Source organism: Diplotaxodon limnothrissa, linkage group LG13 (genome assembly GCF_057381915.1).
Source record: "Diplotaxodon limnothrissa isolate DT_005_m linkage group LG13, D_limnothrissa_male_GT1.1, whole genome shotgun sequence".
Lineage (NCBI taxonomy): Eukaryota > Metazoa > Chordata > Actinopteri > Cichliformes > Cichlidae > Diplotaxodon > Diplotaxodon limnothrissa.
This window is the reverse complement of record NC_140608.1, coordinates 18398361-18420854: the sequence shown is the minus strand read 5'-3', so window position 1 is coordinate 18420854 and position 22494 is coordinate 18398361. Positions and strand designations below refer to the sequence as shown.

General features: G+C 43.0%; 1 protein-coding gene across 1 annotated transcript in view; it reads left to right on the top strand.

The window, feature by feature from the left end:
* LOC146620158 (collagen alpha-1(XII) chain-like) overlaps window positions 1–22494 on the top strand; it is a 46367-nt gene that overhangs the window by 3880 nt on the left and 19993 nt on the right. The window contains exons 3-6 of the mRNA XM_085369867.1: window positions 1206–1351; window positions 1488–1617; window positions 14261–14406; window positions 14543–14672. Of these exons, the coding sequence (XP_085225993.1) occupies window positions 1206–1351; window positions 1488–1617; window positions 14261–14406; window positions 14543–14672 (552 nt within the window). The remainder of the gene's footprint in view (window positions 1–1205; window positions 1352–1487; window positions 1618–14260; window positions 14407–14542; window positions 14673–22494) is intronic.

Sequence of the window (22494 nt, the reverse complement as noted above, 5' to 3'; positions counted from 1 at the left end):
CAGGCTTTTCTTTACCTGTGGTAGTCGGGTAGAATGACGTCACTGACACTATTTAATATGAAAACAAACTTTCTCAAACAAAAAACAAAAACAAAAAAGGAGTGGGTCGGTGTGTCATCTTTACCGAGCACCATACATGTTTTGCTTCACATTCAAATTATTATTTTTCCTTTTCAAAAATAATTCAGAGAGAAAAAAAACAGAGAAGTCAAATATATCAAATTTGCACGAATCTTCTAGTGAAGGTGCCTCCTCCTTCTGACCTTAGGGTAACTAATTTCTCAGACAGTGACATGACAGTGCGCTGGGAAGCTGCAGCTGATGATGATGTTTCTTCCCTCACTAAGTGGAGGCGACCTGAGACAGGTGGGGAAGAACTATTGGATTGTTGGGGTACATATTATGAAGTAAAAAAATACAATATCTCAATAAACTGTTGTCCTGTGTCTTAAGGAGTATGAGATATCACTGTCTGCACTCTATGGAGATGGAGCTCAGAGTGAAGCTGTGGCCATACGCTACAGCACCTGTGAGTCACACATTTTCTGATCCTGAACGTTTGTCAAACTCAGGAGGGGAGAGCCTGAAACCATTTACCTAAGTGACATTAGCAGCAGTGTTCAGCCTAAAAAATAGACAAGTTAAAAGTCATGCATCCATATTATTTGTTTATTTATTAAATTATTTTCGAGACACTGTTAGTTGTTAGAAGCCAGTGTTTTAATGACAGGACATATATGACAGTAATGAGACAACCTAAGATATCCAAGATTAGCACAAAAACACAAATAGAATCACAGAAAGCGTGTTTCTCTCCCGTTAGTCTTTAGGCCCAGTTACCTTTTACTTTTCTGTGGTCAGAAGCCCTTCATGTCAAATTCTGTCTCTATGTACAATATAGCATTACTAATACAAGAACCTGTATGTAAATGAACTTCATTGTGTAATTGATGGCAGTTCTCAAAGTACTAGTCACTTAAAGGTAAAATTTCACATCGAAATTCTCATCTTTGAATAACTAGAACTCTGAGCTATGAAATAAATGTAGTGAGGTTAAAGTATCAAATTCTCTGTTATACTTTACATTTATTTTCTAAAAAAACACTTTGCTCTGCTGCCAAAATAATTTCCTCCTTTAAAGAAACAAAGTGAGTGTTAAGTGTCGTTAGCTGTGGTACTTTATCTCTTCTATGATGTTGCTGCAGGGTCTGGTGGAGGCCCGACCAGCCTCAGGGTTTCTGATGAGACTGCCGTCAGCATAGTGATCAGCTGGGTACCTCCCAATGCTCATGTCCTCCAGTATCACATGTCCTACATGGCTTTAACTGGAGCTGATAGCCAGGATCACACTGTGAGTGGGTCGTAGTCATTACATCTTCACCTCCTCTGGCCTTCAGCCGGCTGTCATGTGTCAGAATTCCAGAAATTCCAAAACTTTAAATGAGTTCTGACTGTGTTGGGATGATAGTGTTGTTTGTTGTCTGCAGGTGCTGGTCCCTGGTGGAGAGAAGCAGGTGATGCTGATGTCATTGCAGCCAGATACACGTTACAGCATGCTGGTCACTGCTGAGTACCACAACAGAGAAGGAGGCAGCGGTTCAGCTCAGGGCAAAACTGGTGAGTCAAACAAGGAAAGATGCCAAGACAGCTCAAGTGCAACTTCCAGTTAAGACCGACAGGCTTACATGCAAAAAGTGCAAATGTCCCATTACTTTACCCTAACAGGAGGACATGCATACTTGAAGGTTTCCACATATAGAAACATCAAGGTTTTTGGGCGGTATTGTTTCTACAGCACTACACGTACAGTCATTTTGGTCCAGAGACACAGATTCCTTTCACTGCATAATGATGGGCTCTCTGAACAATGAGACAGCAGCCAGTACCGGTACAATGACAGTACTGCTCTTGATACTTGGTTGGAAGTTTAAAAATTACTGGGTGCACTGTGTCTGCGTTTATTGTCCATGCTAGTGTGCAGACGACATTCTTTGGCTTTGTGTTTTTTGTTTGTTTTCTGTCTTTTTTCTGTCTCTCTAGACACTTTGTGGGTAAGCAGTGCGAGTGTGGTCAGGTCAGGTCAGACCACTCCAGTATCTGTGTGTCATGGAGACCAGTATCTGCCGTTGATGGATATCCTATTGTAATCCAGGATGTAAAAGGTATTCTGTAATCACGTCTACAGTGATGTGAAAAGGTGTTTGCCCCCTTCCTGATTTCCTAGTGTTTTGCATATTTATCACACTTACATGTTTCAGATCATCAAACTCATTTTAATATTAGACACAGATAAGACAAGTTAATACAAAATGCAGTTTTTAAATGATGATTTCATAGATTAGGGAGAAAGATTATCCAAACCTCCCTGGTCCTGTGTAAAAACAAATTGCCCCTCTTGTTAAATCAAGGGTTAACTGTGATTAACCAATTTTGGAAACCTCAGTTCAGTGTTACTAAACACACTCAGGCCTGATTAATTGCAGACTTGTGAATCAAGAAATCAGTTAAATAGAACCTGTGTGACAAAGTGAAACAGGCTAAAAGACCTCAAAAAGCAACACATCGTGTCACCAGCCATCCTCCTGGTCCTCAGTGTTAATGCCCACTTAACTGGGTCCTTCAGTGGAAAGGCTCAAGCAGATGAAGCCTAACATAACAAGATGAGACTGACAAATATTCTATTTGAATGTTTAAAAAGAAAAATATCACAGTATTTATGCTTTCACTGAGCATATACCTGCATCAATGATGAACTCTCAAGGCTGAAAAGTCCTGGCTTTGGTCAGCCACGGTCCACGCACACGCACACGTCACCAATCCCTGACTGCTTGATCATAACAGCAATTGGGCTGCTGGGAACATGACGGGCGTTCTTCTTGATGTTAACAAGGTGCTCACCAATCTCCCTGGGAACAAACGAGATTCCTAAGACAGACCGACAAAACAGATGTTAACAACACTTATTCTTGTGTGTGCATGCAGCCCGTTTCAGTTGCTCCTGCTTCTTTCTCCACGCTTTAACTTTTATTACTTTCCCCCTCTGTCTTTTACTTAAGGGTTAATAAAGTATTTGGATTCTGATGAGTCTCGTTGTTTAGCAAACTTCTCACTTATCAGACGGACACTCACCAATGTGAGCGTTACGCAGCATCTTCAGCAGGCAGGGCTCCTCTGGGCCTGAGGGTGTTGTAAGAGGGGCTGTCAGCTGGCTGAGGTCAAGCTCGCCTATGTCCAGTGGAATATCTGCAGCAGAGCCCGCCTTCAGTGAAGTATGTTGGCTGGAAGGCTTTCAGGCCCGTCTTTGCCACTCCAGGGTCAGAGACCTTCACCTTGTTTGGATGACAGCCTGCTCCGATATTCATCTGTGGGCACAAACACCAAAACTCAAGAGACTTTTCAGTGAGAAGAAAAGGCAAACCTTGCATGCCAGAGTGAAAGTGAGAGTGTGTGTGAGTGCATACTCACCCTGAATGGACTCTCAGGGATGTTAGCGTCTCCCCAGGAGACCATCACAGTGTGCTTCACAGGCTTACGTGGGGTGCAGGTGCAGGTCTATGTGCTGCTGCTATTATCCTTAACCTGGACATCCACAGAATTGACTTCACCATCCTGTGCAGAAGACAAGGGATTATAGTTCAATCAGATTTAACACACTGTATTTTTCGGACCATAAGGCGCACTGTCGATGAACAGGTCTGGTTTCATACATGAGGCGCACTGGACTATAAAACGCATTAAGCGAAACAAAACAGCCAGATAAGTCAAACTTTACTCAACTCTTTCTTCTTGCTTCCTCCACTTCTGTACCATTGATTCATTATTATTGAAATCTCTCGCAGCTGCTCTATTCTCATGTTCTACTGCATGACTGACAGCCTTGAGTTTGAAATCCGCTTCGTCAGCATGTCTCTTAACAGGTGGCATTTTGGGGTCATGATCCACACACAATACAGTAATATTATGTTGCAGCACAGTACGTATCACTCCGCCAGGCTCCTGACTACGTAGCCGTAATGCTCCGACAATCCATTAAGCGGTGCGAATAACTCCAGCTTTTTGTCTTTTTTATATTGTAGCTGAAGTACGGGACAAATCGCGTTTATTTTCAGCTCAATACAAAACGCATAATATTAACTCTGAATACCAGAGGATTCCGTTTTTTATGGCACGGTTGGCAACTCTACTAACTAACCATATGAATAAAATAAAGTTCACCAGTAACATCATAGCACCCACCCAACTGTACAGAAACTCCATCATGCTAGCTAGTACACAGTACGAGTTATTGTAACTGACTGTAGCACAACGTTAGCACAAGGAAAATAAACTCCACCTAAACTTGGTTTGACCCAGATAGACTGCAGGTCATAACTTCTTACCTGAAGCTCATTTCACCTGACAGTCGGACTGGCGGCCGCCTTGCGTCTCTCCACCTCCAGTCCTTTCCCCCATCCACCTGCTGGCCTCCACCACTTGCTAATTTGACTGAATGTGTGAAAGCTCCACCATAGCCACTACCAAACAACGGAGTTATTTTTACACGTCTGCCAGCATCTGTCCAATCCGCCACCTTTCACTGTTTACACAGTTAGGAAAAAAAGACGACAACAACAACAACAACAAAACATTGGGCCATTTAAAAGGCAAAATTAGCATCGGCCCACCGGGCAAATGGCCGGTATACCCGATGCCCCACAGACAGACTGAGGCCCCGCCGCTATTTTTGAGTGCAAAAATGTGTGGTCTCCAGCTAATGGAAAAGGCTGATCGCGTAGTGCTCTTTAAATAGAACAATTTGCCCCATTCTCTTCGCCCGTCATGTGGCCACATGTGGCGGGCTAGCAGGCTAGCAACATACAGGCCCGGGTTCGAGCCCTCGGCTCACTTCCCTCTGTATGTTCACCTGCTAGGGGGAGGTCCAGGCGGGCGATCTTGGAGTGAAAATTCCAAGGGATGACCCCTCGTAGCCTGGGCTTCCCCTGACTTTTTTTCTTTGCTTTGCTTTTTTTCATTTACCTGCAAGCAACAAACACACCTCCTTGTTGTCATGGCTACCAACGACCACTCTTCTTGTGCCAACAAGTCATTGCCTGACAAAACATTATTTCCTATGTTTCCCTGGCTTTTTTGCCTTTTTTATTTCTTGTGTTTTAGACAAAAAGAAAAGAAAAAGATCTACAGATTCAGGCTTTTCTTTACCTGTGGTAGTCGGGTAGAATGACGTCACTGACACTATTTAATATGAAAACAAACTTTCTCAAACAAAAAACAAAAACAAAAAAGGAGTGGGTCGGTGTGTCATCTTTACTGAGCACCATACATGTTTTGCTTCACATTCAAATTATTATTTTTCCTTTTCAAAAATAATTCAGAGAGAAAAAAAACAGAGAAGTCAAATATATCAAATTTGCACGAATCTTCTAGTGAAGGTGCCTCCTCCTTCTGACCTTAGGGTAACTAATTTCTCAGACAGTGACATGACAGTGCGCTGGGAAGCTGCAGCTGATGATGATGTTTCTTCCCTCACTAAGTGGAGGCGACCTGAGAAAGGTGGGGAAGAACTATTGGATTGTTGGAGTACATATTATGAAGTAAAAAAATACAATATCTCAATAAACTGTTGTCCTGTGTCTTAAGGAGTATGAGATATCACTGTCTGCACTCTATGGAGATGGAGCTCAGAGTGAAGCTGTGGCCATACGCTACAGCACCCGTGAGTCACACATTTTCTGATCCTGAACGTTTGTCAAACTCAGGAGGGGAGAGCCTGAAACCATTTACCTAAGTGACATTAGCAGCAGTGTTCAGCCTAAAAAATAGACAAGTTAAAAGTCATGCATCCATATTATTAGTTTATTTATTAAATTATTTTCGAGACACTGTTAGTTGTTAGAAGCCAGTGTTTTAATGACAGGACATATATGACAGTAATGAGACAACCTAAGATATCCAAGATTAGCACAAAAACACAAATAGAATCACAGAAAGCGTGTTTCTCTCCCGTTAGTCTTTAGGCCCAGTTACCTTTTACTTTTCTGTGGTCAGTAGCCCTTCATGTCATATTCTGTCTCTATGTACAATATAGCATTACTAATACAAGAACCTGTATGTAAATGAACTTCATTGTGTAATTGATGGCAGTTCTCAAAGTACTAGTCACTTAAAGGTTAAATTTCACATCGAAATTCTCATATTATATTCTATTTGAATGTTTAAAAAGAAAAATATCACAGTATTTATGCTTTCACTGAGCATATACCTGCATCAATGATGAACTCTCAAGGCTGAAAAGTCCTGGCTTTGGTCAGCCACGGTCCACGCACACGTCACCAATCCCTGACTGCTTGATCATAACAGCAATTGGGCTGCTGGGAACATGACGGGCGTTCTTCTTGATGTTAACAAGGTGCTCACCAATCTCCCTGGGAACAAACGAGATTCCTAAGACAGACCGACAAAACAGATGTTAACAACGCTTATTCTTGTGTGTGCATGCAGCCCGTTTCAGTTGCTCCTGCTTCTTTCTCCACGCTTTAACTTTTATTACTTTCCCCCTCTGTCTTTTACTTAAGGGTTAATAAAGTATTTGGATTCTGATGAGTCTCATTGTTTAGCAAACTTCTCACTTATCAGACGGACACTCACCAATGTGAGCGTTACGCAGCATCTTCAGCAGGCAGGGCTCCTCTGGGCCTGAGGGTGTTGTAAGAGGGGCTGTCAGCTGGCTGAGGTCAAGCTCGCCTATGTCCAGTGGAATATCTGCAGCAGAGCCCGCCTTCAGTGAAGTATGTTGGCTGGAAGGCTTTCAGGCCCGTCTTTGCCACTCCAGGGTCAGAGACCTTCACCTTGTTTGGATGACAGCCTGCTCTGATATTCATCTGTGGGCACAAACACCAAAACTCAAGAGACTTTTCAGTGAGAAGAAAAGGCAAACCTTGCATGCCAGAGTGAAAGTGAGAGAGTGTGTGAGTGCATACTCACCCTGAATGGACTCTCAGGGATGTTAGCGTCTCCCCAGGAGACCATCACAGTGTGCTTCACAGGCTTACGTGGGGTGCAGGTGTATGTGCTGTTGCTATTATCCTTAACCTGGACATCCACAGAATTGACTTCACCATCCTGTGCAGAAGACAAGGGATTATAGTTCAATCAGATTTAACACACTGTATTTTTCGGACCATAAGGCGCACTGTCGATGAACAGGTCTGGTTTCATACATGAGGCGCACTGGACTATAAAACGCATTAAGCGAAACAAAACAGCCAGATAAGTCAAACTTTACTCAACTCTTTCTTCTTGCTTCCTCCACTTCCGTACCATTGATTCATTCATGTTGAAATCTCTCACAGCTGCTCTATTCTCATGTTCTACTGCGTGACTGACAGCCTTGAGTTTGAAATCCGCTTCGTCAGCATGTCTCTTAACAGGTGGCATTTTGGGGTCATGATCCACACACAATACAGTAATATTATGTTGCAGCACAGTACGTATCACTCCGCCAGGCTCCTGACTACGTAGCCGTAATGCTCCGACAATCCATCAAGCGGTGCGACTTCATAGCTTACCAAAGTCGTACTAAAACATTTTTTGACAGATTTTTAAGCGCCGTGTATTACATAAAATCGGTTCAAGGTCAATAAGCACAACCAGAATTCATACATAAGGCGCACTGTCGATTTTTGAGAGATAATTAAAGGATTTTAAGTGCGACTCATAGTCCGAAAAATACGGTACATACAATATATTTAACATATTTGTGATCATATACAAAGCCAGATATACCTGGGCTATAATTTTCAGAGGAGCTTTTCCTCCTTGCTTGGCATCAACTGTGAGTTCACTGGGTTTTCCAACAGCCAGACCACTGCTCTGTAGGCCTGGACCGTACGCCTTAACCTAGAGAAAACTATTTTAAACAAACAATTAAAAAAGGAACAAGTCAAAGATCTACTATAGCCAAAAGATCATTTACAGACTATAGCGCTGTGAAAAAACATTTGCCTCCTTTCTGATTTCGTATCTTGTTCCATATTTGTCACACTTACACGTTTCAGATCAATAAATGTTAATATTAGACAAGAATGTCTAATATTAAACGGCAGTTTTCAAGGGGAAAAAGCTATCCAAACATACTTGGTCCTATATGAAAAAGTAATTGCACCGAATTAAATAAATTCTAACAACAGCTTATCAAGTTTAAAGGCGCTTCTGCTGTTTAACACGACCTCTGCTAGTTTCCTCTTTCTGGCGCAAAGCGGGAGATAAACAAGCAAGAGAGACGGGACTTGTGGCAGAAACGCCGATCAGCTGATCATTGATCAGTTTCATGATTGAAGTAGCAGCAGGAGAGGGAGAACGAGAGAAGAAGAGGCAGCTGTGCAGCAAAGACACAGAATAACTCCAGCTTTTTGTCTTTTTTTTATTGTAGCTGAAGTACGGGACAAATCGCGTTTATTTTCAGCTCAATACAAAACGCATAATATTAACTCTGAATACCAGAGGATTCTGTTTTTTATGGCACGGTTGGCTCTACTAACTAACCATATGAATAAAATAAAGTTCACCAGTAACATCATAGCACCCACCCAACTGTACAGAAACTCCATCATGCTAGCTAGTACACAGTACGAGTTATTGTAACTGACTGTAAAAAGTTAGCACAAGGAAAATAAACTCCACCTAAACTTGGTTTGACCCAGATAGACTGCAGGTCATAACTTCTTACCTGAAGCTCATTTCACCTGACAGTCGGACTGGCGGCCGCCTTGCGTCTCTCCACCTCCAGTCCTTTCCCCCATCCACCTGCTGGCCTCCACCACTTGCTAATTTGACTGAATGTGTGAAAGCTCCACCATAGCCACTACCAAACAACTGAGTTATTTTTACACGTCTGCCAGCATCTGTCCAATCCGCCACCTTTCACTGTTTACACAGTTAGGAAAAAAAGACGACAACAACAACAACAACAAAACATTGGGCCATTTAAAAGGCAAAATTAGCATCGGCCCACCGGGCAAATGGCCGGTATACCCGATGCCCCACAGACAGACTGAGGCCCCGCCGCTATTTTTGAGTGCAAAAATGTGTGGTCTCCAGCTAATGGAAAAGGCTGATCGCACGATGTGCGCGTAGTGCTCTTTAAATAGAACAATTTGCCCCATTCTCTTCGCCCGTCATGTGGCCACATGTGGCGGGCTAGCAGGCTAGCAACATACAGGCCCGGGTTCGAGCCCTCGGCTCACTTCCCTCTGTATGTTCACCTGCTAGGGGGAGGTTCAGGCGGGCGATCTTGGAGTGAAAATTCCAAGGGATGACCCCTCGTAGCCTGGGCTTCCCCTGACTTTTTTCTTTGCTTTGCTTTTTTTCATTTACCTGCCAGCAACAAACACACCTCCTTGTTGTCATGGCTACCAACGACCACTCTTCTTGTGCCAACAAGTCATTGCCTGACAAAACATTATTTCCTATGTTTCCCTGGCTTTTTTGCCTTTTTTATTTCTTGTGTTTTAGACAAAAAGAAAAGAAAAAGATCTACAGATTCAGGCTTTTCTTTACCTGTGGTAGTCGGGTAGAATGACGTCACTGACACTGCTTTAATATGAAAACAAACTTTCTCAAACAAAAAACAAAAACAAAAAAGGAGTGGGTCGGTGTGTCATCTTTACCGAGCACCATACATGTTTTGCTTCACATTCAAATTATTATTTTTCCTTTTCAAAAATAATTCAGAGAGAAAAAAAACAGAGAAGTCAAATATATCAAATTTGCACGAATCTTCTAGTGAAGGTGCCTCCTCCTTCTGACCTTAGGGTAACTAATTTCTCAGACAGTGACATGACAGTGCGCTGGGAAGCTGCAGCTGATGATGATGTTTCTTACCTCACTAAGTGGAGGCGACCTGAGACAGGTGGGGAAGAACTATTGGATTGTTGGGGTACATATTATGAAGTAAAAAAAATACAATATCTCAATAAACTGTTGTCCTGTGTCTTAAGGAGTATGAGATATCACTCTATGGAGATGGAGCTCAGAGTGAAGCTGTGGCCATACGCTACAGCACCCGTGAGTCACACATTTTCTGATCCTGAACGTTTGTCAAACTCAGGAGGGGAGAGCCTGAAACCATTTACCTAAGTGACATTAGCAGCAGTGTTCAGCCTAAAAAATAGACAAGTTAAAAGTCATGCATCCATATTATTTGTTTATTTATTAAATTATTTTCGAGACACTGTTAGTTGTTAGAAGCCAGTGTTTTAATGACAGGACATATATGACAGTAATGAGACAACCTAAGATATCCAAGATTAGCACAAAAACACAAATAGAATCACAGAAAGCGTGTTTCTCTCCCGTTAGTCTTTAGGCCCAGTTACCTTTTACTTTTCTGTGGTCAGTAGCCCTTCATGTCATATTCTGTCTCTATGTACAATATAGCATTACAAAAATAAGAACCTGTATGTAAATGAACTTCATTGTGTAATTGATGGCAGTTCTCAAAGTACTAGTCACTTAAAGGTTAAATTTCACATCGAAATTCTCATATTATATTCTATTTGAATGTTTAAAAAGAAAAATATCACAGTATTTATGCTTTCACTGAGCATATACCTGCATCAATGATGAACTCTCAAGGCTGAAAAGTCCTGGCTTTGGTCAGCCACGGTCCACGCACACGCACACGTCACCAATCCCTGACTGCTTGATCATAACAGCAATTGGGCTGCTGGGAACATGACGGGCGTTCTTCTTGATGTTAACAAGGTGCTCACCAATCTCCCTGGGAACAAACGAGATTCCTAAGACAGACCGACAAAACAGATGTTAACAACACTTATTCTTGTGTGTGCATGCAGCCCGTTTCAGTTGCTCCTGCTTCTTTCTCCACGCTTTAACTTTTATTACTTTCCCCCTCTGTCTTTTACTTAAGGGTTAATAAAGTATTTGGATTCTGATGAGTCTCGTTGTTTAGCAAACTTCTCACTTATCAGACGGACACTCACCAATGTGAGCGTTACGCAGCATCTTCAGCAGGCAGGGCTCCTCTGGGCCTGAGGGTGTTGTAAGAGGGGCTGTCAGCTGGCTGAGGTCAAGCTCGCCTATGTCCAGTGGAATATCTGCAGCAGAGCCCGCCTTCAGTGAAGTATGTTGGCTGGAAGGCTTTCAGGCCCGTCTTTGCCACTCCAGGGTCAGAGACCTTCACCTTGTTTGGATGACAGCCTGCTCCGATATTCATCTGTGGGCACAAACACCAAAACTCAAGAGACTTTTCAGTGAGAAGAAAAGGCAAACCTTGCATGCCAGAGTGAAAGTGAGAGTGTGTGTGAGTGCATACTCACCCTGAATGGACTCTCAGGGATGTTAGCGTCTCCCCAGGAGACCATCACAGTGTGCTTCACAGGCTTACGTGGGGTGCAGGTGCAGGTCTATGTGCTGCTGCTATTATCCTTAACCTGGACATCCACAGAATTGACTTCACCATCCTGTGCAGAAGACAAGGGATTATAGTTCAATCAGATTTAACACACTGTATTTTTCGGACCATAAGGCGCACTGTCGATGAACAGGTCTGGTTTCATACATGAGGCGCACTGGACTATAAAACGCATTAAGCGAAACAAAACAGCCAGATAAGTCAAACTTTACTCAACTCTTTCTTCTTGCTTCCTCCACTTCTGTACCATTGATTCATTATTATTGAAATCTCTCGCAGCTGCTCTATTCTCATGTTCTACTGCATGACTGACAGCCTTGAGTTTGAAATCCGCTTCGTCAGCATGTCTCTTAACAGGTGGCATTTTGGGGTCATGATCCACACACAATACAGTAATATTATGTTGCAGCACAGTACGTATCACTCCGCCAGGCTCCTGACTACGTAGCCGTAATGCTCCGACAATCCATTAAGCGGTGCGAATAACTCCAGCTTTTTGTCTTTTTTATATTGTAGCTGAAGTACGGGACAAATCGCGTTTATTTTCAGCTCAATACAAAACGCATAATATTAACTCTGAATACCAGAGGATTCCGTTTTTTATGGCACGGTTGGCAACTCTACTAACTAACCATATGAATAAAATAAAGTTCACCAGTAACATCATAGCACCCACCCAACTGTACAGAAACTCCATCATGCTAGCTAGTACACAGTACGAGTTATTGTAACTGACTGTAGCACAACGTTAGCACAAGGAAAATAAACTCCACCTAAACTTGGTTTGACCCAGATAGACTGCAGGTCATAACTTCTTACCTGAAGCTCATTTCACCTGACAGTCGGACTGGCGGCCGCCTTGCGTCTCTCCACCTCCAGTCCTTTCCCCCATCCACCTGCTGGCCTCCACCACTTGCTAATTTGACTGAATGTGTGAAAGCTCCACCATAGCCACTACCAAACAACGGAGTTATTTTTACACGTCTGCCAGCATCTGTCCAATCCGCCACCTTTCACTGTTTACACAGTTAGGAAAAAAAGACGACGACAACAACAACAACAAAACATTGGGCCATTTAAAAGGCAAAATTAGCATCGGCCCACCGGGCAAATGGCCGGTATACCCGATGCCCCACAGACAGACTGAGGCCCCGCCGCTATTTTTGAGTGCAAAAATGTGTGGTCTCCAGCTAATGGAAAAGGCTGATCGCGTAGTGCTCTTTAAATAGAACAATTTGCCCCATTCTCTTCGCCCGTCATGTGGCCACATGTGGCGGGCTAGCAGGCTAGCAACATACAGGCCCGGGTTCGAGCCCTCGGCTCACTTCCCTCTGTATGTTCACCTGCTAGGGGGAGGTCCAGGCGGGCGATCTTGGAGTGAAAATTCCAAGGGATGACCCCTCGTAGCCTGGGCTTCCCCTGACTTTTTTTCTTTGCTTTGCTTTTTTTCATTTACCTGCCAGCAACAAACACACCTCCTTGTTGTCATGGCTACCAACGACCACTCTTCTTGTGCCAACAAGTCATTGCCTGACAAAACATTATTTCCTATGTTTCCCTGGCTTTTTTGCCTTTTTTATTTCTTGTGTTTTAGACAAAAAGAAAAGAAAAAGATCTACAGATTCAGGCTTTTCTTTACCTGTGGTAGTCGGGTAGAATGACGTCACTGACACTATTTAATATGAAAACAAACTTTCTCAAACAAAAAACAAAAACAAAAAAGGAGTGGGTCGGTGTGTCATCTTTACCGAGCACCATACATGTTTTGCTTCACATTCAAATTATTATTTTTCCTTTTCAAAAATAATTCAGAGAGAAAAAAAACAGAGAAGTCAAATATATCAAATTTGCACGAATCTTCTAGTGAAGGTGCCTCCTCCTTCTGACCTTAGGGTAACTAATTTCTCAGACAGTGACATGACAGTGCGCTGGGAAGCTGCAGCTGATGATGATGTTTCTTCCCTCACTAAGTGGAGGCGACCTGAGAAAGGTGGGGAAGAACTATTGGATTGTTGGGGTACATATTATGAAGTAAAAAAATACAATATCTCAATAAACTGTTGTCCTGTGTCTTAAGGAGTATGAGATATCACTGTCTGCACTCTATGGAGATGGAGCTCAGAGTGAAGCTGTGGCCATACGCTACAGCACCTGTGAGTCACACATTTTCTGATCCTGAACGTTTGTCAAACTCAGGAGGGGAGAGCCTGAAACCATTTACCTAAGTGACATTAGCAGCAGTGTTCAGCCTAAAAAATAGACAAGTTAAAAGTCATGCATCCATATTATTTGTTTATTTATTAAATTATTTTCGAGACACTGTTAGTTGTTAGAAGCCAGTGTTTTAATGACAGGACATATATGACAGTAATGAGACAACCTAAGATATCCAAGATTAGCACAAAAACACAAATAGAATCACAGAAAGCGTGTTTCTCTCCCGTTAGTCTTTAGGCCCAGTTACCTTTTACTTTTCTGTGGTCAGAAGCCCTTCATGTCAAATTCTGTCTCTATGTACAATATAGCATTACTAATACAAGAACCTGTATGTAAATGAACTTCATTGTGTAATTGATGGCAGTTCTCAAAGTACTAGTCACTTAAAGGTTAAATTTCACATCGAAATTCTCATCTTTGAATAACTAGAACTCTGAGCTATGAAATAAATGTAGTGAGGTTAAAGTATCAAATTCTCTGTTATACTTTACATTTATTTTCTAAAAAAACACTTTGCTCTGCTGCCAAAATAATTTCCTCCTTTAAAGAAACAAAGTGAGTGTTAAGTGTCGTTAGCTGTGGTACTTTATCTCTTCTATGATGTTGCTGCAGGGTCTGGTGGAGGCCCGACCAGCCTCAGGGTTTCTGATGAGACTGCCGTCAGCATAGTGATCAGCTGGGTACCTCCCAATGCTCATGTCCTCCAGTATCACATGTCCTACATGGCTTTAACTGGAGCTGATAGCCAGGATCACACTGTGAGTGGGTCGTAGTCATTACATCTTCACCTCCTCTGGCCTTCAGCCGGCTGTCATGTGTCAGAATTCCAGAAATTCCAAAACTTTAAATGAGTTCTGACTGTGTTGGGATGATAGTGTTGTTTGTTGTCTGCAGGTGCTGGTCCCTGGTGGAGAGAAGCAGGTGATGCTGATGTCATTGCAGCCAGATACACGTTACAGCATGCTGGTCACTGCTGAGTACCACAACAGAGAAGGAGGCAGCGGTTCAGCTCAGGGCAAAACTGGTGAGTCAAACAAGGAAAGATGCCAAGACAGCTCAAGTGCAACTTCCAGTTAAGACCGACAGGCTTACATGCAAAAAGTGCAAATGTCCCATTACTTTACCCTAACAGGAGGACATGCATACTTGAAGGTTTCCACATATAGAAACATCAAGGTTTTTGGGCGGTATTGTTTCTACAGCACTACACGTACAGTCATTTTGGTCCAGAGACACAGATTCCTTTCACTGCATAATGATGGGCTCTCTGAACAATGAGACAGCAGCCAGTACCGGTACAATGACAGTACTGCTCTTGATACTTGGTTGGAAGTTTAAAAATTACTGGGTGCACTGTGTCTGCGTTTATTGTCCATGCTAGTGTGCAGACGACATTCTTTGGCTTTGTGTTTTTTGTTTGTTTTCTGTCTTTTTTCTGTCTCTCTAGACACTTTGTGGGTAAGCAGTGCGAGTGTGGTCAGGTCAGGTCAGACCACTCCAGTATCTGTGTGTCATGGAGACCAGTATCTGCCGTTGATGGATATCCTATTGTAATCCAGGATGTAAAAGGTATTCTGTAATCACGTCTACAGTGATGTGAAAAGGTGTTTGCCCCCTTCCTGATTTCCTAGTGTTTTGCATATTTATCACACTTACATGTTTCAGATCATCAAACTCATTTTAATATTAGACACAGATAAGACAAGTTAATACAAAATGCAGTTTTTAAATGATGATTTCATAGATTAGGGAGAAAGATTATCCAAACCTCCCTGGTCCTGTGTAAAAACAAATTGCCCCTCTTGTTAAATCAAGGGTTAACTGTGATTAACCAATTTTGGAAACCTCAGTTCAGTGTTACTAAACACACTCAGGCCTGATTAATTGCAGACTTGTGAATCAAGAAATCAGTTAAATAGAACCTGTGTGACAAAGTGAAACAGGCTAAAAGACCTCAAAAAGCAACACATCGTGTCACCAGCCATCCTCCTGGTCCTCAGTGTTAATGCCCACTTAACTGGGTCCTTCAGTGGAAAGGCTCAAGCAGATGAAGCCTAACATAACAAGATGAGACTGACAAATATTCTATTTGAATGTTTAAAAAGAAAAATATCACAGTATTTATGCTTTCACTGAGCATATACCTGCATCAATGATGAACTCTCAAGGCTGAAAAGTCCTGGCTTTGGTCAGCCACGGTCCACGCACACGCACACGTCACCAATCCCTGACTGCTTGATCATAACAGCAATTGGGCTGCTGGGAACATGACGGGCGTTCTTCTTGATGTTAACAAGGTGCTCACCAATCTCCCTGGGAACAAACGAGATTCCTAAGACAGACCGACAAAACAGATGTTAACAACGCTTATTCTTGTGTGTGCATGCAGCCCGTTTCAGTTGCTCCTGCTTCTTTCTCCACGCTTTAACTTTTATTACTTTCCCCCTCTGTCTTTTACTTAAGGGTTAATAAAGTATTTGGATTCTGATGAGTCTCGTTGTTTAGCAAACTTCTCACTTATCAGATGGACACTCACCAATGTGAGCCTTACGCAGCATCTTCAGCAGGCAGGGCTCCTCTGGGCCTGAGGGTGTTGTAAGAGGGGCTGTCAGCTGGCTGAGGTCACGCTCTCCTATGTCCAGTGGAATATCTGCAGCAGAGCCCGCCTTCAGTGAAGTATGTTGGCTGGAAGGCTTTCAGGCCCGTCTTTGCCACTCCAGGGTCAGAGACCTTCACCTTGTTTGGATGACAGCCTGCTCCGATATTCATCTGTGGGCACAAACACCAAAACTCAAGAGACTTTTCAGTGAGAAGAAAAGGCAAACCTTGCATGCCAGAGTGAAAGTGAGAGTGTGTGTGAGTGCATACTCACCCTGAATGGACTCTCAGGGATGTTAGCGTCTCCCCAGGAGACCATCACAGTGTGCTTCACAGGCTTACGTGGGGTGCAGGTGCAGGTCTATGTGCTGCTGCTATTATCCTTAACCTGGACATCCACAGAATTGACTTCACCATCCTGTGCAGAAGACAAGGGATTATAGTTCAATCAGATTTAACACACTGTATTTTTCGGACCATAAGGCGCACTGTCGATGAACAGGTCTGGTTTCATACATGAGGCGCACTGGACTATAAAACGCATTAAGCGAAACAAAACAGCCAGATAAGTCAAACTTTACTCAACTCTTTCTTCTTGCTTCCTCCACTTCTGTACCATTGATTCATTATTATTGAAATCTCTCGCAGCTGCTCTATTCTCATGTTCTACTGCGTGACTGACAGCCTTGAGTTTGAAATCCGCTTCGTCAGCATGTCTCTTAACAGGTGGCATTTTGGGGTCATGATCCACACACAATACAGTAATATTATGTTGCAGCACAGTACGTATCACTCCGCCAGGCTCCTGACTACGTAGCCGTAATGCTCCGACAATCCATCAAGCGGTGCGAATAACTCCAGCTTTTTGTCTTTTTTATATTGTAGCTGAAGTACGGGACAAATCGCGTTTATTTTCAGCTCAATACAAAACGCATAATATTAACTCTGAATACCAGAGGATTCCGTTTTTTATGGCACGGTTGGCAACTCTACTAACTAACCATATGAATAAAATAAAGTTCACCAGTAACATCATAGCACCCACCCAACTGTACAGAAACTCCATCATGCTAGCTAGTACACAGTACGAGTTATTGTAACTGACTGTAGCACAACGTTAGCACAAGGAAAATAAACTCCACCTAAACTTGGTCTGACCCAGATAGACTGCAGGTCATAACTTCTTACCTGAAGCTCATTTCACCTGACAGTCGGACTGGCGGCCGCCTTGCGTCTCTCCACCTCCAGTCCTTTCCCCCATCCACCTGCTGGCCTCCACCACTTGCTAATTTGACTGAATGTGTGAAAGCTCCACCATAGCCACTACCAAACAACGGAGTTATTTTTACACGTCTGCCAGCATCTGTCCAATCCGCCACCTTTCACTGTTTACACAGTTAGGAAAAAAAGACGACAACAACAACAACAACAAAACATTGGGCCATTTAAAAGGCAAAATTAGCATCGGCCCACCGGGCAAATGGCCGGTATACCCGATGCCCCACAGACAGACTGAGGCCCCGCCGCTATTTTTGAGTGCAAAAATGTGTGGTCTCCAGCTAATGGAAAAGGCTGATCGCGTAGTGCTCTTTAAATAGAACAATTTGCCCCATTCTCTTCGCCCGTCATGTGGCCACATGTGGCGGGCTAGCAGGCTAGCAACATACAGGCCCGGGTTCGAGCCCTCGGCTCACTTCCCTCTGTATGTTCACCTGCTAGGGGGAGGTCCAGGCGGGCGATCTTGGAGTGAAAATTCCAAGGGATGACCCCTCGTAGCCTGGGCTTCCCCTGACTTTTTTTCTTTGCTTTGCTTTTTTTCATTTACCTGCAAGCAACAAACACACCTCCTTGTTGTCATGGCTACCAACGACCACTCTTCTTGTGCCAACAAGTCATTGCCTGACAAAACATTATTTCCTATGTTTCCCTGGCTTTTTTGCCTTTTTTATTTCTTGTGTTTTAGACAAAAAGAAAAGAAAAAGATCTACAGATTCAGGCTTTTCTTTACCTGTGGTAGTCGGGTAGAATGACGTCACTGACACTGCTTTAATATGAAAACAAACTTTCTCAAACAAAAAAAAAAAACAAAAAAGGAGTGGGTCGGTGTGTCATCTTTACTGAGCACCATACATGTTTTGCTTCACATTCAAATTATTATTTTTCCTTTTCAAAAATAATTCAGAGAGAAAAAAAACAGAGAAGTCAAATATATCAAATTTGCACGAATCTTCTAGTGAAGGTGCCTCCTCCTTCTGACCTTAGGGTAACTAATTTCTCAGACAGTGACATGACAGTGCGCTGGGAAGCTGCAGCTGATGATGATGTTTCTTCCCTCACTAAGTGGAGGCGACCTGAGAAAGGTGGGGAAGAACTATTGGATTGTTGGAGTACATATTATGAAGTAAAAAAATACAATATCTCAATAAACTGTTGTCCTGTGTCTTAAGGAGTATGAGATATCACTGTCTGCACTCTATGGAGATGGAGCTCAGAGTGAAGCTGTGGCCATACGCTACAGCACCCGTGAGTCACACATTTTCTGATCCTGAACGTTTGTCAAACTCAGGAGGGGAGAGCCTGAAACCATTTACCTAAGTGACATTAGCAGCAGTGTTCAGCCTAAAAAATAGACAAGTTAAAAGTCATGCATCCATATTATTTGTTTATTTATTAAATTATTTTCGAGACACTGTTAGTTGTTAGAAGCCAGTGTTTTAATGACAGGACATATATGACAGTAATGAGACAACCTAAGATATCCAAGATTAGCACAAAAACACAAATAGAATCACAGAAAGCGTGTTTCTCTCCCGTTAGTCTTTAGGCCCAGTTACCTTTTACTTTTCTGTGGTCAGAAGCCCTTCATGTCAAATTCTGTCTCTATGTACAATATAGCATTACTAATACAAGAACCTGTATGTAAATGAACTTCATTGTGTAATTGATGGCAGTTCTCAAAGTACTAGTCACTTAAAGGTTAAATTTCACATCGAAATTCTCATATTATATTCTATTTGAATGTTTAAAAAGAAAAATATCACAGTATTTATGCTTTCACTGAGCATATACCTGCATCAATGATGAACTCTCAAGGCTGAAAAGTCCTGGCTTTGGTCAGCCACGGTCCACGCACACGTCACCAATCCCTGACTGCTTGATCATAACAGCAATTGGGCTGCTGGGAACATGACGGGCGTTCTTCTTGATGTTAACAAGGTGCTCACCAATCTCCCTGGGAACAAACGAGATTCCTAAGACAGACCGACAAAACAGATGTTAACAACGCTTATTCTTGTGTGTGCATGCAGCCCGTTTCAGTTGCTCCTGCTTCTTTCTCCACGCTTTAACTTTTATTACTTTCCCCCTCTGTCTTTTACTTAAGGGTTAATAAAGTATTTGGATTCTGATGAGTCTCATTGTTTAGCAAACTTCTCACTTATCAGACGGACACTCACCAATGTGAGCGTTACGCAGCATCTTCAGCAGGCAGGGCTCCTCTGGGCCTGAGGGTGTTGTAAGAGGGGCTGTCAGCTGGCTGAGGTCACGCTCTCCTATGTCCAGTGGAATATCTGCAGCAGAGCCCGCCTTCAGTGAAGTATGTTGGCTGGAAGGCTTTCAGGCCCGTCTTTGCCACTCCAGGGTCAGAGACCTTCACCTTGTTTGGATGACAGCCTGCTCTGATATTCATCTGTGGGCACAAACACCAAAACTCAAGAGACTTTTCAGTGAGAAGAAAAGGCAAACCTTGCATGCCAGAGTGAAAGTGAGAGTGTGTGAGTGCATACTCACCCTGAATGGACTCTCAGGGATGTTAGCGTCTCCCCAGGAGACCATCACAGTGTGCTTCACAGGCTTACGTGGGGTGCAGGTGTATGTGCTGTTGCTATTATCCTTAACCTGGACATCCACAGAATTGACTTCACCATCCTGTGCAGAAGACAAGGGATTATAGTTCAATCAGATTTAACACACTGTATTTTTCGGACCATAAGGCGCACTGTCGATGAACAGGTCTGGTTTCATACATGAGGCGCACTGGACTATAAAACGCATTAAGCGAAACAAAACAGCCAGATAAGTCAAACTTTACTCAACTCTTTCTTCTTGCTTCCTCCACTTCCGTACCATTGATTCATTCATGTTGAAATCTCTCGCAGCTGCTCTATTCTCATGTTCTACTGCGTGACTGACAGCCTTGAGTTTGAAATCCGCTTCGTCAGCATGTCTCTTAACAGGTGGCATTTTGGGGTCATGATCCACACACAATACAGTAATATTATGTTGCAGCACAGTACGTATCACTCCGCCAGGCTCCTGACTACGTAGCCGTAATGCTCCGACAATCCATCAAGCGGTGCGACTTCATAGCTTACCAAAGTCGTACTAAAACATTTTTTGACAGATTTTTAAGCGCCGTGTATTACATAAAATCGGTTCAAGGTCAATAAGCACAACCAGAATTCATACATAAGGCGCACTGTCGATTTTTGAGATAATTAAAGGATTTTAAGTGCGACTCATAGTCCGAAAAATACGGTACATACAATATATTTAACATATTTGTGATCATATACAAAGCCAGATATACCTGGGCTATAATTTTCAGAGGAGCTTTTCCTCCTTGCTTGGCATCAACTGTGAGTTCACTGGGTTTTCCAACAGCCAGACCACTGCTCTGTAGGCCTGGACCGTACGCCTTAACCTAGAGAAAACTATTTTAAACAAACAATTAAAAAAGGAACAAGTCAAAGATCTACTATAGCCAAAAGATCATTTACAGACTATAGCGCTGTGAAAAAACATTTGCCTCCTTTCTGATTTCGTATCTTGTTCCATATTTGTCACACTTACACGTTTCAGATCAATAAATGTTAATATTAGACAAGAATGTCTAATATTAAACGGCAGTTTTCAAGGGGAAAAAGCTATCCAAACATACTTGGTCCTATATGAAAAAGTAATTGCACCGAATTAAATAAATTCTAACAACAGCTTATCAAGTTTAAAGGCGCTTCTGCTGTTTAACACGACCTCTGCTAGTTTCCTCTTTCTGGCGCAAAGCGGGAGATAAACAAGCAAGAGAGACGGGACTTGTGGCAGAAACGCCGATCAGCTGATCATTGATCAGTTTCATGATTGAAGTAGCAGCAGGAGAGGGAGAACGAGAGAAGAAGAGGCAGCTGTGCAGCAAAGACACAGAATAACTCCAGCTTTTTGTCTTTTTTTTATTGTAGCTGAAGTACGGGACAAATCGCGTTTATTTTCAGCTCAATACAAAACGCATAATATTAACTCTGAATACCAGAGGATTCTGTTTTTTATGGCACGGTTGGCTCTACTAACTAACCATATGAATAAAATAAAGTTCACCAGTAACATCATAGCACCCACCCAACTGTACAGAAACTCCATCATGCTAGCTAGTACACAGTACGAGTTATTGTAACTGACTGTAAAAAGTTAGCACAAGGAAAATAAACTCCACCTAAACTTGGTTTGACCCAGATAGACTGCAGGTCATAACTTCTTACCTGAAGCTCATTTCACCTGACAGTCGGACTGGCGGCCGCCTTGCGTCTCTCCACCTCCAGTCCTTTCCCCCATCCACCTGCTGGCCTCCACCACTTGCTAATTTGACTGAATGTGTGAAAGCTCCACCATAGCCACTACCAAACAACTGAGTTATTTTTACACGTCTGCCAGCATCTGTCCAATCCGCCACCTTTCACTGTTTACACAGTTAGGAAAAAAAGACGACAACAACAACAACAACAAAACATTGGGCCATTTAAAAGGCAAAATTAGCATCGGCCCACCGGGCAAATGGCCGGTATACCCGATGCCCCACAGACAGACTGAGGCCCCGCCGCTATTTTTGAGTGCAAAAATGTGTGGTCTCCAGCTAATGGAAAAGGCTGATCGCACGATGTGCGCGTAGTGCTCTTTAAATAGAACAATTTGCCCCATTCTCTTCGCCCGTCATGTGGCCACATGTGGCGGGCTAGCAGGCTAGCAACATACAGGCCCGGGTTCGAGCCCTCGGCTCACTTCCCTCTGTATGTTCACCTGCTAGGGGGAGGTCCAGGCGGGCGATCTTGGAGTGAAAATTCCAAGGGATGACCCCTCGTAGCCTGGGCTTCCCCTGACTTTTTTCTTTGCTTTGCTTTTTTTCATTTACCTGCCAGCAACAAACACACCTCCTTGTTGTCATGGCTACCAACGACCACTCTTCTTGTGCCAACAAGTCA